At 47.1% G+C, this 13,880-nt stretch overlaps 1 protein-coding gene across 1 annotated transcript; it reads left to right on the top strand.

Annotated features, from left to right (window-relative positions):
- The first annotated feature begins 2,419 nt into the window (after positions 1-2,419).
- Positions 2,420-13,616, top strand: LOC101124096 (olfactory receptor 10H1). The gene is made up of 4 exons (XM_055372041.2): positions 2,420-2,529; positions 5,275-5,948; positions 9,313-9,429; positions 10,106-13,616. The coding sequence occupies exon 4, from the start codon at positions 10,117-10,119 to the stop codon at positions 11,071-11,073; it is 957 nt and encodes a 318-aa protein (XP_055228016.1). The 5' UTR covers positions 2,420-2,529; positions 5,275-5,948; positions 9,313-9,429; positions 10,106-10,116; the 3' UTR covers positions 11,074-13,616.
- The last annotated feature ends 264 nt before the right edge of the window (positions 13,617-13,880 follow it).

The following is a 13,880-nucleotide window of genomic DNA, read 5'->3' as shown; positions in this document are numbered from 1 at the left end:
AAAAAATAAAAAATAAATAAAGTAAATAAAAAATAAACAAAGTGAAGAGACAATCACAGAATGGGAGAAAATACTTGCAAACTAGTCATCTGATAAGGGATTAATAACCAGGATACATAAGGGGCTCAAACAACTCAATAGGAAAAAAATTAATAATCTGATTTTAAAATGGGCCAAAGATCTGAATAAACATCTCTAAAAAGAAGACATACACATGGCAAACAGGCATATTAAAAGATGCTCAACCTCACTGATCATGAGAGAAATGCAAATCAACACAAGATAATGTCTCAACCCAGTTAAGATGGCTTTTATCCAGAAGACAGGCAATAAGGAATGCCTGGGAGGATGCTGAGAAAAGGGAACCCTCATGACTTTTTGGTGGGAAAGTAAATTAATACAACCACTATGGATAATAGTATGGAGGTTTCTCAGAAAACTAAACATAGAGCTATCATATGATCCAGAAATGCCACTGCTTAAGTATATACTCCAAAGAAAAGAAATCAGTGTATCAAAGAGATATCATTTGTATGGAATTATCCATAAAATTAAAAGCCTAGCTCCTTTCACACAGCACATGTTTTTAAGGTTCATCTGTACTGTGGCCTGGACTGGGGTGTTATTCCTTTCTGTGGCTGAATAATAGCCATTATATAATTATACTACACTTTGTTTATCCATTTATCTATTAATAAACATTTGGAACTGCCATTGATAGACATTTGGATCAGGCCATGCCCAGTGGCTCACACCTGCAATCCAAGCACTTTGGGAGGTCAAGGCAGGAGGATCGCTTAAGCCCAGGAATTCCAAGAGCAGCCTGAGAAACAAAGTGAAATCCTACTCTCTACAGAAAAATTAAAAAATACCCTTTGGCTACTGTGAACAGTGCTGCTATGCACATTTCATGTCCAAGGATTTGTTTGAATCCTTTTCCATTCTTTTGGGTGTATACCTAGGAGTGAAATTGCTGAGTCCTTTGATAATTTCTATGTTAACTTTTTGATAAACCGTCAAACCATTTTGTGTGTTTTTAAAATGCAGATCTGATTCTCCCGTAGATACCTTTCTGTAACTTGGTTTTTCACTCAGCGTCTTAGAGTGAACTCTATGTGAGTTTATGCAGACCAAGGTTTCTCAGTCTTGGCAATGTCGACATTTTTGTGTTGACAAAATGGCTGGAGTGCCGTGGCTACTCACAGGGGCAATCATAATGCATCGTTATATATAGTTGTATATAGTCCCATTTATATGAAATGTCTAGAATAGGTAAGTCCATAGAGCCAGAGCCAGAAAACAAATTGGTGGTTTTGAAGGACTGGGTGGGGTAGGGGAGTGGCTGCTAATGGGTATTAGGTGATGAAAGCATTTTGGAACTAGACAGAGGCGGCGGCCACACAACATTGTGAATGCATTCAATCCCAGCGAATTGTATACTTTAAAGTGGTTGATTATTTTATGTGAATTTCACCTCAAAAGCAAAACGAAGCGAAAGCAACAATAATGCACAACAGAACTCTGATTTTACGGGTTTGCATTGTTTTCACATCCTACATGCTCGTGAAGATCTGAAGGGATACCCAATAAATTCACCATCACGATTGCCTGGCTGGCCATTGCATGGTTTGCTGCTGTGTATGTAGCATTTCAATTACATAATAAGAAGAAACAGGCCAGGCATGGTGGCTCACAGCTGTAATCCCAGCACTTTGAGAGGTCAAGGTGGGAGGATCCCTTGAGCCAAGGAGCTCAAGACCAGCCTGGGCAACAAAGCGAGACCCCATCTCTACAGAAAAATTAAAACTTAGCCCAGGTGTGGTGGCATGCACCTTTAGTCCCAGCTGCTCAGGAGGCTGAGGCAGGAGAATCATTTGAGCCTGGGAGGTTGAGGCTGCAGTGAGCCATAATCACACCACTGCACTCCAGCCTGGGCAACAGAGCTAGACCCTGTCTCAAAAAATAAAAATAAATAAAAATAAAAACAAATACGTGTGTGTGTGTTGGTTTTAAAAAATTATTTTAAAGGACATTTAGTTGGGCAAATGACCCAGTTGGAGAAGAATGAAGGTGACGGGGCATATCAAGGCAGCCTCTGCAGTCCCTGGGGGCAATGGCAGGGCTGCCCTCCTGTCAATTTCAACAGTCAGGGGCCCAAACCCCAAATCTGTAGAGCACTAGACTCTGCTCAAGCTCTTGACAAGCTCAGGGAATTGACTCACCCCTGGCAGGTGGGGAGAGAGGGAAAGTGAGGATACGGATTCTCTGAGGTTGCCTCCTCTCTGGCAGGGTCCCCGGGGTCCCAGCATCCCTGTAGCGGAGACAGAGACGGTAGGACCACAGCGAGGGAAGCCGGTGGGCAGGGAGTCAGGGAGGGATAAATAATCGCATTCGGGCTCATTCAAGCCCCCGGCTCAGCTGGTGTGGCTGCTTGGTGCAGCCCACACCTGGTCAGCTCCCACCTGTGGAGAAACTCCAAACTAGAGCCTCCTACTGGGATGAAGCAGAAGCAGATGCCTGGAGTCCCAGGTGAGTCACCTCCCCTCTCATCCACCTGACCAGGAGAGACCTGGGGAACCAGCACCTGCCAGGGACTCCAAGAAACCACCTGTTTATATGACTCCTTTAGCAATGTGAGTCTACAGGGCAGTGGGTGACAGACAGAGGCCACTCACCACGTCTTAGTCAGTGTGCTGTTTGTTTAGCAGGACTTACCTTCTTCTTCTATTTTTTTTTTTTTTTTTTTGAGACGGAATCTCGCTCTGTAGCCCAGGCTGGAGTGCAGTGGCGCAATCTCGGCTCACTGCAACCTCCGCCTGCCAGATTCAAGCGATTCTCCTCCCTCAGCCTCCTGAGTAGCTGGGACTACAGGCGCGTGCCACCATGCCTGGCTAAATTTTTGTATTTTTAGTAGAGACGGGGGTTTCACCATGCTGGACAGGCTGGTCTTGAACTCCTGATCTCGTGATGCACCCGCCTCGGCTTCCCAAAGTACTGGGATTACAGGCATGAGCCACCGTGCCCAGCCAGGACTTGCCTTCTTTAGAGCTCCTGCTGCCTCATGAGGTAGGTCCCTTGGACGGGGGAGGTAACAGGTGCAGAGAGAAGACAGCCAATGCTCAATGTGACCCAAGGTGACGGTTTGATTTTAACCTCTTTTCTCGGTCTGTCCAGGCAAGAAGTCTATGGAAAAAGGATTGGGAAGAGGCGGAGAAAAGAGAGAAAGAGGATTCAGGGTTCAGAAGCTCCAGCCACCACCCCAGGGTGTAAAGAATCAGGGTGGGCCGGGTGCAGTGGCTCATGCCTGCAATCCCAGCACTTTGGGAGGCCAAGGTGGCAGGATCACTTGAGTCCAAGAGTTTGAGGCCAGCCTGGGCAGCATAGTGAGACCCTGTCTGTACAAAAAAATACAAAAATTGGCCAGGTGTGGCAGGCACCTGTAGTCTTAGCTACTCCGGAGATTGAGGTGGGAGGATTGCTTGAGCCCAGGAAGTTAAGGCTGCAATGAGCTGTGATTGTGCCTCTGCACTCCAGCCTGGGTGACAGAGGGATACCCTCTCTCTCTCTCTCTCTCCTCTCTCTCTCTCTCTCACACACACACACACACACACCAGGGAGGCGTCAATGGCAGCAGGTGGTGAGGGGATGGTTAGGAGCTGGGGAGATGGAGAGAAAAGAGAGGGAAGTGGTAGCTTAAGTGGAAGAGAGGGGGGGCCAGACAGCTTCACTAAGAAGAGAGAGCCAGGATGGGTGAGAGTTAAGGCCAGATGGGGTCTCAGAGACAAGACAGGCCTGGCCCATGGAGTGATTCTGTCACCCAGGAGACACGTGACAACGTATAAGGACATTTCTGATTGTCGTGACTGGGGAGTGCTGCTGGTATCTGGTGGGTGGAGACCAAGGATGCTGCTCAGTCTCCTGCAGTGCACAGGACACCCCCCTGAGAGAGAATGATTCGCCCCTAGCGTCCCTAATGCTGAAGGCAGGAAACCCTGCTCTAGGGATGTCTGTGGCAGGACTTGTCCACAGCCACGCTTAGCCCTAGAGTCTCTGAGTGGAGAACTGGCCCCAGCCGGTGTTCCTGTCAGTGCTAGACAGTGGGCTTGCTTGCTCTCTCTTTCTTCTCACCTCTTTCTTCTCTTTCCCCTCTGTCCTCTCTTTCTCCCTATCTCTCTTTCCTCTCTCTGTTTCTCTTCCCACCTCCCTCTCTCTCCACTTCTCTCTCTCCCCACCCTTCTCTCTGTCTCTCTCTCTCTTTCCCCAACCCTCTCTCTCCCCACCTCCCACACTCTCTGTGTCTCTCTCCCCACTTCTCTCTCCCCACCTCTCTCTGTGTCTTTCTCCCTGTCCTTTTTCTCTCTCTCCCCACCTCCCACTCTCTCTCTCCCCACTTCTCTCTCCCTCCATCTCTCTTTCTCTCTGTGTGTGCTCTTTCCCCACATCTCTCTGTGTCTCTCTCTCCACCTGCCTCTCTCTTTCTCTCTCCCCACCTCTCTTTCTTTCCCCGCCTCTCTCTGTTTCTCCCTTGCCGCCTCTCTCTGTTTCTCCCTCGCCTCCTCTCTCTCTCTCTCTCTCTCCCCCTGCCTCTCTCTCTCTCCCCACCTCTCTCTCTCTCCCCACCTCTCTCTTTCTCTCCCCGCCTCTCTCTGTTTCTCCCTCGCCTCCTCTCTCTCTCTCCCCCTGCCTCTGTCTGCCTCTCTCTCTCCCCATCTCTCTCTTTCTCTTCCTATCTTTCTCTCTCTCTGTTTTACCTACAGAGGAACCCACTGGATGTTCTGCTGGTGGATCAGTGCCCAGAAGCTCTAAATCCTCCTCGCTGCTATCCTAGTCCCACATCCACCATGGGTTTGGTTTTGTTTTACTTTTTAAAATTAATAGACTTTATTTTAAGAGCAGTTTCAGATTTACAGAACATTGAGCAGATAGATACTGCAGAGAATCCCCATATACCCTCTCTCCGCCTGCACACAATTTCCCCTATAATTAGCAACTGGGATTTTTTTTTACCATTAATCTGTTACGACTGATGAACCAGTGTTGACACATTGTCATTGACTGAAATCCACAGTTACATTAGAGTTCACTCTTGGGGCTGTACATTCTCTGGGTTTTGACAAATGCACAATGTCCTGTATCTACCATGACAGTATCACACAACATAGTTACACTGTCTTAAGAACCCTCTGTGCCCCACCCATTCATCCCTCCCTCTCACCCACTGGTCCCCTGGAAGCCACTGATCTTTTGCTGTCTCCATAGTTTTGATTTTTCCAGAATGACTGGACTACCCTTTTAGCTGCATTCTGCACCCCATCATTCCAGAGGGTGTTACATGCAGCCCTCAGCTACCTCCTGCAGACATGATCGGCTCCTGTCCTCTCAAGGTTTCTCCCTCCCTCCCTCTCTCCCTCCCTTCCTTCCTTCCTCCCTCCCTCGTTTCTTCCTTCCTCAGTCTCCTTCTTTCTTCCCTCACTCTCCTTCCTTCCTTCCTGCCTGCCTCCCTCCCTCCCTTTCTTCCTTCCTTCCTCACTCTCCTTCTTTCCTCCCTCATTCTCCTTCCTTCCTTCCTGCCTCCCTCCCTCCCTCCTTTCTTCCTTCCTCACTCTCCTCCTTTCCTCCCTCACTCTCCTTCCTTCCTTCGTTCCTTCCTTCCTCCTTCCCTCCCTCCCTCCTTCCTTCCTCTCTCCTTCCTTCCTCCTGCAGTCTCCTTCCTTCCTTTCTTTTATCCTTCTTTCCTTCCTCCCTCCCTCTCTCTCTTTCTTCCTTCCTTTTTTCTTTCTTTTTCTCCTCCTCCTCCTCCTTTTCTCTCTCTCTCTCTCCCCCCCACCTTGCTCACTCACTGGCTGTCGATTCTTGTGATCTGAATTGATATGAACAAGAGTGTGTAGACGGTCAGTCATGGGGAAGCAGCATCTCCTAGTGGCCTTTGAAACAGCCACCAGCAACTGGTGAGTATAACAAGAGGTTAGGAAAAGACAGGCTTTGAGATCAATCAGACCTAAGCTCAGACCCTGGGCCCCCACTTCAGACTCAAAGCACCTAAGGCAAGTGATGTGTCATGGGTTTCAGTTTCCCTGTCTGTAAAATAGGGATCAGAGCAGATGACTTCTAATGTGGGGGTAAATATTCAATAAGAATAGCATCACTGATGTGAGTGCAGTGCCTGGTCTGTAGGACATATCCAGTAAAGGGCAGCTGCTCTCATCGGTGTTGTTGTTGAGTACACAGCATTGGTGCTGTAGACACAACAGTCCTTGGCTTCAGGGACTCACAATCAGGTTCCAGGGATAGACACAGCTCCAACGTGACATATCACGGCAAACATCATAACAAAGTCATGAGCAAGGAGCTTTAAAGTTACTTGTAGGAGGCACAGAGTGAGAACTGAACCAGTGCCTGCTGTTACCATTAACTGGGAATCATTATTTTGAAAGCACCCAGGAATGGGTGGCTTAATATGCCTTGGGAAGAAATATCCAGGAGGACTGCATGGAAGAGGTGACATCTAAGCTAAGTCTTAACAACAAACAGGGGTTTGCCAGGTGAAGAAGTGGAGGAATGGGGATCCCAGCAGAGGGAGGGTGTGAAGGAGTTGCGGCTGCACTCTCTGGATCAGCGGTTCTTAACTGGGGGTGACTTTGAGCCCCATGGGGACATGGGTGTTTTCTGGAGACATTTTTTGGTTGTCATGACTGAGCAGGAGCTGCTGGCATTCAGTTGACAGAGACCAGGGATGCTACTAAACATGTTATGAGACACAGAACAGCTCCCCACAGAAAGAATGACCTGGCCCTAAATATCAACAGTCCCAAGTTTGAGAAACCCTGCCTTAGGCACTGGGGAGCCACAGAGGGTTTGGGAGCACCACCCCAGGGCACCAATCTCACCCATTTGGCCTCTTCTTGGAGGTTCTTGTTTCCAAGTCATTTACTCCTCTAAGATCTCAGAGTGGCGGGACATGGTGGTGCTGTGGGGGCCACCGTTCTGCGGAGCTACGGGCAAGTACTGACCCAGAAGGGGGGTAAAACGAGAGTGATTCCAGGAAGAGAGACCAAGAAACTCTGGAGACCAACGATGTTTGGAGAATGCAGCCTCTGCTCACCAAAGGAGCTGGTTGTTCCTTCATCTCTCACTATAAACCTGCCAGGGCTTGACTGAGGACCTGAGCCCACTTAAAGGGAAGTGAACTACCCTTTCTAAAATGATCTTTTTATTGTAATAACATACATACAAACTGAAATTTACCTATTTATTTATTTCTTTTCTTTATTTTTTATTTTATTTTATTTCTTTATTTTTATTTTATTTTATTTTTGAGAAAGCCCACTACATTTGCCTTTTATTACTGGATTTCCACATAAACACTTAAAAGTATACAATTCAGTGGCATCAAGAACATTTATGCTGTTGCGCTAACACCACCTTTGCCTAGTTCCAGACAAAGGTAATAATTTTTTATTAGCCCAAAAGGAAACCCCGTATCTATTAGCAGTCACTCCCCATTCTCCCCTCGCCCCAGCCCCTGGAAACCACTGAGAGGTTCCAAATGCTACAAGCATTTTCATTGCCGCATTGTTCACGAAGGCCAACAGGTGCGGCACAACCCTCATGTCCATGAAGAGATGACGCATATTCATAAAATGGAAAATCGTTCAGCCATAAACAGGAATAAAGCTCAGATGCATGCTGTGGTGTTTTAATACTGTTACAATTGCATGCTACAATGCAAATGAACCCTAAAACATTATGTTCAGTGAAAGAAATGAGACACAAAAGGCCCCATCTCGTATGATTCCATTTATGTAAAATGTTCAGAACAGACACATCTGTAGAAACAGAAAGCAGAGTGGTAGTTTACTCCCCCCCTTTTTTTTTTTTTTTTTGAGAAGAAGTCTTGCTCTGTCACCCAGGCTGGAGTGCAGTGGTGTGATCTTGGCTCACTGCAACCTCCATCTCCAAGGTTCAAGCGATTCTCCTAACTCAGCCTCTTGAGTAGCTGGGACCACAGGCCTGTGCCACCATGCCTGGCTAATTTTTGTATTTTTAGTAGAGGCAGGGTTTCACCATGTTGCCCAGGCTGGTCTCAAACTCCTGATCTCAAGTGATCTGCCCACCTTGGCCTCCCAAAGTGCTGGGATTATAGGCGTGAGCCACTGCACCTGGTCACACATTGCCAAATTTTTTTAAAAAAGAGATTAACTAAGCATGGTGGTGCATGCCTGTAGTCCCAGCTATTTGAGCGGGCTGAGAAGGGAGGATGGCTTGAGCCCAGGAGCTGAAGGCTGCAGTGAGCTATGATAATTGTGCCACTGCGCTCCAGCCTGGGTGACAGAGCCAGACACTGTCTTTTGGGAAAAAAAATTAAATATATTTAATTGGTTCGTAAAGACACATAGAAATCTCATGAAATTAAAGTTACTGAGCAAAGACCATGTACAGTCACTCATTTACTGTATTAATTATCATATGTAGCATCTACTGCGTGCCAGGTCACTTAAGAAAAGCTCATTTCCTTCCCACAACAACCCTTTGAGGTAGGGAGGTACAGAGAGATAAAGGAATCTGCTCAACTTTACAAAACATTGGCCAGATGCAGTGGCTCACTTCTGTAATCCCAGCACTTTGGGAATCCCAGGCAGGAGGATGACTTGAGGCGTGGAGTTCCAGACCAGCCTGGGCAACATAGCAAGATGCCATCTCTATAATAAAAAATAAAACATTAGCTGGGTGAGCTGGTGTGTGCCTGTAGTCCCAGCTACTCGGGAGGCTGAGGTAGGAAGATTGCTTGAATCCAGGAGTTTGAGGTTGCAGTGAACTATGATTGCACCACTGCACTCCAGTCTGGGGAACAGAATGAGACTCTGTCTCTACAAAAATAAATAAATAAATATAAAAATAAAAAATCATTACGCAACAGAGGAGGGATTTGAACCGAGCCCTGCTGATTCCCACGCCCCTCTTTCTGTCTGATGGCTACATTTCATTGCCTCAGAACATAGAGGCATACCTCATGGGAGCTGGAAAACAACCAAAACATGATTTCTGGCTCCTTTCTTAGAGCAACACAGTCTCCTGCCTCTGCTTTCCTACATGTATAACCCCAGAGGAAGTCTGGTTGGTTCAGATTTAGAGACATGCTCTGTTCCAAGGAGTTGTAGCCATGGGTGGGAACGTCTCGTGATACCTGGAGATGGGGGATGAACATGATTTATCAGAAGGGAGTAGGAGGGCAGAGAAGGAATGAATGGAAGTTCCAGCAAAGGAATATGTTTTTCTTCTTCTTCTTTTTCTTTTTATTGTTTTTTGAGACAGAGTCTCGCTCTGTCGCCAGGGTGGAGTCCAGTGGCGCCATCTCGGCTCACTGCAACCTCCGCCTCCCAGGTTCAAGGGATTCTCCTGTCTCTGCCTCCCGAAGAGCTGGGACTACAGGTGCGTGCCACCATGCCCGACTAATTTTTATATTTTTAGTAGAGATGGGGTTTCACCATTTTGGCCAGGCTGGCCTCCATCTCTTGACCTCGTGATCCGCCTGCCTCAGCCTCCCAAAGTGCTGGGATTATAGGCGTGAGCCACCGTGCCCGGCCATTTTCTTCTTTCTTTAAGAGATAGAGTCTAGCTCTGTCACCCAGGCTGGAGTACAGTGGTGCCATCATAGCTTGCTGCAACCTCAAACTCCTGAGCTCAAGCCGTCCTTCCCCCTTAGCCTCCAAAGTGCTGGGATTACAGATGTGAACCACCACGCCAGCCTGGAGCATTTTCGTTTGGGGGCAGGGGGCAACATAGAGAAATACTGAAGGGTACAGGTTTTAGAGCCAGCCCAGCTATGGGTTCCAGTCTCTGATCTACCGTTTCAACAGCTTGGCCTTGATCAAGCCCTATATTTCAATATTCTCAATGACTATGCTCAAGGTACTTCAAAAGGGGGTTGAAAAAATAGTACCGTTCTCACTAGGTTGACGAGAGTATTAAATTATAGGAGGCACAGAGTGGGAATGGAACCAAACCATTTACCAAGAGCAGTCCCTTGGGCAAATCCAGGTATGGGGAAGGCTGAGAACTTTTCTTCATGCAGTAACTGACATCTCCCTGGCACATCTCACCCCAGGCACAGCCTCCATGCAGCGAGCCAATCACTCCACAGTGACCCAATTCATCCTCATCGGCTTCTCTGCCTTCCCCCACCTCCAGCTGATGCTCTTCCTGCTGTTCCTACTGATGTACCTGTTCACGCTGCTGGGCAACCTGCTCATCATGGCCACTGTCTGGAGCGAGCGCAGCCTCCACACACCCATGTACCTCTTCCTGTGCGCCCTCTCCATCTCCGAGATCCTCTACACCGTGGCCATCATCCCGCGCATGCTGGCCGACCTGCTGTCCACCCAGCACTCCATCGCCTTCCTGGCCTGTGCCAGTCAGATGTTCTTCTCCTTCAGCTTCGGCTTCACCCACTCCTTCCTGCTCACCGTCATGGGCTATGACCGCTATGTGGCCATCTGCCAACCCCTGCGCTACAATGTGCTCATGAGCCCGTGGGGCTGCACCTGCCTGGTGGGCTGCTCCTGGGCTGGTGGCTTGGTCATGGGGATGGTGGTGACAATGGCCATTTTCCACCTCACCTTCTGTGGACGCAATGAGATCCACCATTTTGCTTGCCATGTGCCACCTCTGTTGAAGTTGGCCTGTGGAGACGATGTGCTGGTGGTGGCCAAAGGCGTGGGCTTGGTGTGTATCACGGCCCTGCTGGGCTGTTTTCTCCTCATCCTCCTCTCCTATGCCTTCATCTTGGCCGCCATCTTGAAGATCCTTTCTGCTGAAGGTCGGAACAAGGCCTTCTCCACCTGTGCCTCTCACCTCACTGTGGTGGTCGTGCACTATGGCTTTGCCTCCGTCATTTACCTGAAGCCCAAAGGTCCCCAGTCTCTGGAAGGAGACACCTTGATGGGCATCACCTACACGGTCCTCACACCCTTCCTCAGCCCCATCATCTTCAGCCTCAGGAACAAGGAGCTGAAGGTCGCCATGAAGAAGACCTTCTTCAGTAAACTCTACCCAGAAAAAAACGTAATGATGTAGGAGAAATTCACTGGGAACAACTAAATTGGATTACCGAAGGCTATTGTTAAAAATTACATTCCGTGGTGACTCATGCCTGTAATCCCAGCACTTTGGGAGGCCGAGGCAGGTGGATCACCTGAGGTCAGGAGTTTGAGACCAGCATGGCTAACATGGCGAAACCCCATCTCTACTAAAAATACAAAAATTGGCCAGGCATGTTGGCACATGCCTGTAATCCTAGCTACTTGGGAGGCTGAGGCATAAGAATCGCTTGACCCAGTAGGTGGAGGTTGCAGTGAGCTGAGATCACACCACTGGACTCCAGCCTGGGCGACAGAGTGAAACTGTCTTAAAAAAGAAAGAAAAAAAAAAAAAGAAAATTACGTTCCAGCCAAGCACTGTGGCTCACACTTATAATTCCAGCACCTTGGGATGCCAAGGCAGGAGGATTGCTTGAGGCCAGGAGTTCAAGACTAGCCTTGACAACATAGCAAGACTGCATATCTACAAAAACTTAGAAAAAAATAGCTTGGCATGGTGGTACATGCCTGTAGTCCCAGCTACCTGGGAGACTGAACTGGGATTACTGCCTAAGTCCAGAAGTTTGAGGTTACAGTGAACTATGACTGTGCCACTGCATTCTAGCATGGGTGACAGAGTGAGACCCTATCCCTTCCCCCCAAAAAGAAAGACAATCCATGAACATATAGTAACCTCCATTTGTCATGCTTTAAGGTTTACAAGGGACCTTGTAGACGACATACAATTATAAACACAAAGGTTAATCAGCATCAGGGATGTATTTGGAGTGGAAGTGTGTGTGAGATACTAACACAGAGAAAACCAGGTTTGATTATTTCTATCTGCTGCAAGAAACTGTGTCAGTTAGCACCAAACCTCCATCTAGACTCCTCTTGCCAAAAGCCAGGGTCATCTAATACCCCCAATAATGCAAACCAGCAATGCAAAGAGAGAGGGAAGATTTCATGCCCCACTCTCTATGAGTGCCGCACCAGGTAGCTACAACTCAGATTTTGTAAGGCTACTCCAGATTATAGCAGAGGAGAGAAAAGTACCCTAAATTTCAGCATTGCACAGATCTATGCAATAGAAGTTAGAAATAGCAATAAACAGACTCTCTTTAAACATCAAGGAAAACTTAGAATTTCAAGTGTGAGTCTTGAATAGTTGTGGAGAGACTGAGATGTCTTCATGGTTGGATCAAGGAAAAAAGTCACACTGTGAGATACCAAATGCTGTGTTAGAAGGTGACACAGCTCATGGGCCAGCCAGGAGCTCTCTGTCGAATCCGGACATTGAGTGTAGACCCCAGGATGAGTTTATCTCATGGCCAGGCACAGTGGCTTATGCCTGTAATCCCAGCACTTTGGGAGGCCAAGGTGGGTGGATCCCTGAGGTCAGGAGTTCAAGAGCAGCCTGGGGAAATGGCTGAAACCCTGTCTCTACTAAAAATATAAAAATTAGCCGGGCATGGTGGCGGGTGCCTGTAATCCCAGCTACTCAGGAGGCTAAGACAGGAGAATCGCTTGAACCCTGGAGGCAGAGGTTGCAGTGAGCTGAGATCACACCACTGCACTCCAGCCTCGGTGACAGACTGAGACTCTGTCTCAAAAAAAAAAGAAAAAAAGAAAGTTTATCTCATGGTCTCTCAGGCATCATGCTCACCCACTTCCCAATGGGCAGGGATTTAAGATCGACCCTACTGTATAGTATTTATATATTTGTTGACAATAGGTCTTCCTGTGTTTGAGCTATGCATCATTTTTTTCTAAAGTGTGAATTCTCTATCATTTAAGCAGTCAAAACATCCCACAGTCAAAACATCCCACATTACAAAAGCCAAAATTGACAAATGGGATCTAATTAAACTGAAGAGCTTCTGCACAGCAAAAGAAACTACCATCAGAGTGAACAGGCAACCTACAGAATGGGAAAAAATTTTTGCAACCTACTCATCTGACAAAGGGCTAATACCCAGAATCTACAATGAACTCAAACAAATTTACAAGAAAAAAACAAACAACCCTATCAAAAAGTGGGCGAAGGATATGAACAGACACTTCTCAAAAGAAGACATTTATGCAGCCAAAAGACACGAAAAAATGCTCATCATCATTGGCCATCAGAGAAATGCAAATCAAAACCACAATGAGATACCATCTCACACCAGTTAGAATGGCGATCACTAAAAAGTCAGGAAACAACAGGTGCTGGACAGGATGTGGAGAAATAGGAACACTTTTACACTGTTGGTGGGACTGTAAACTAGTTCACCATTGTGGAAGTCAGTGTGGCGATTCCTCAGGGATCTAGAGCTAGAAATACCATTTGACCCAGCCATCCCATTACTGGGTATATACCCAAAGGATTATCAATCATGCTGCTATAAAGACACATGCACACATATGTTTATTGCGGCACTATTCACAATAGCAAAGACTTGGAACCAACCCAAATGTCCAACAATGATAGACTGGATTAAGAAAATGTGGCACATATACACCAAGGAATACTATGCAGCCATAAAAAATGATGAGTTCGTGTCCTTTGTAGGGACATGGATGAAGCTGGAAACCATCATTCTCAGCAAACTATCGCAAGGACAAAAAACCAAACACCACATGTTCTCACTCATAGGTGGGAATTGAAAAATGAGAACACAGCACACCAACATGGCACATGTATACATATGTAACAAACCTGCAAGTTGTGCACATGTACCCTAAAACTTAAAGTATAATAATGATAAAATTTAAAAAAAATCCCACATTAGCATGAAAAGTGAGGATGTGGGAAACGATTTC

The sequence above is a fragment of the Gorilla gorilla genome, chromosome 20 (assembly GCF_029281585.2).
Source record: "Gorilla gorilla gorilla isolate KB3781 chromosome 20, NHGRI_mGorGor1-v2.1_pri, whole genome shotgun sequence".
In the NCBI taxonomy this organism is placed as follows: domain Eukaryota; kingdom Metazoa; phylum Chordata; class Mammalia; order Primates; family Hominidae; genus Gorilla; species Gorilla gorilla.
This window is presented reverse-complemented; position numbering and strand designations above follow the sequence as displayed.

Coding starts and splice junctions, on each gene's coding strand:
- LOC101124096 (XM_055372041.2), top strand. CDS start 10,117: ATGCAGCGAGCCAATCACTCCACAGTGACCCAATTCATCCTCATCGGC.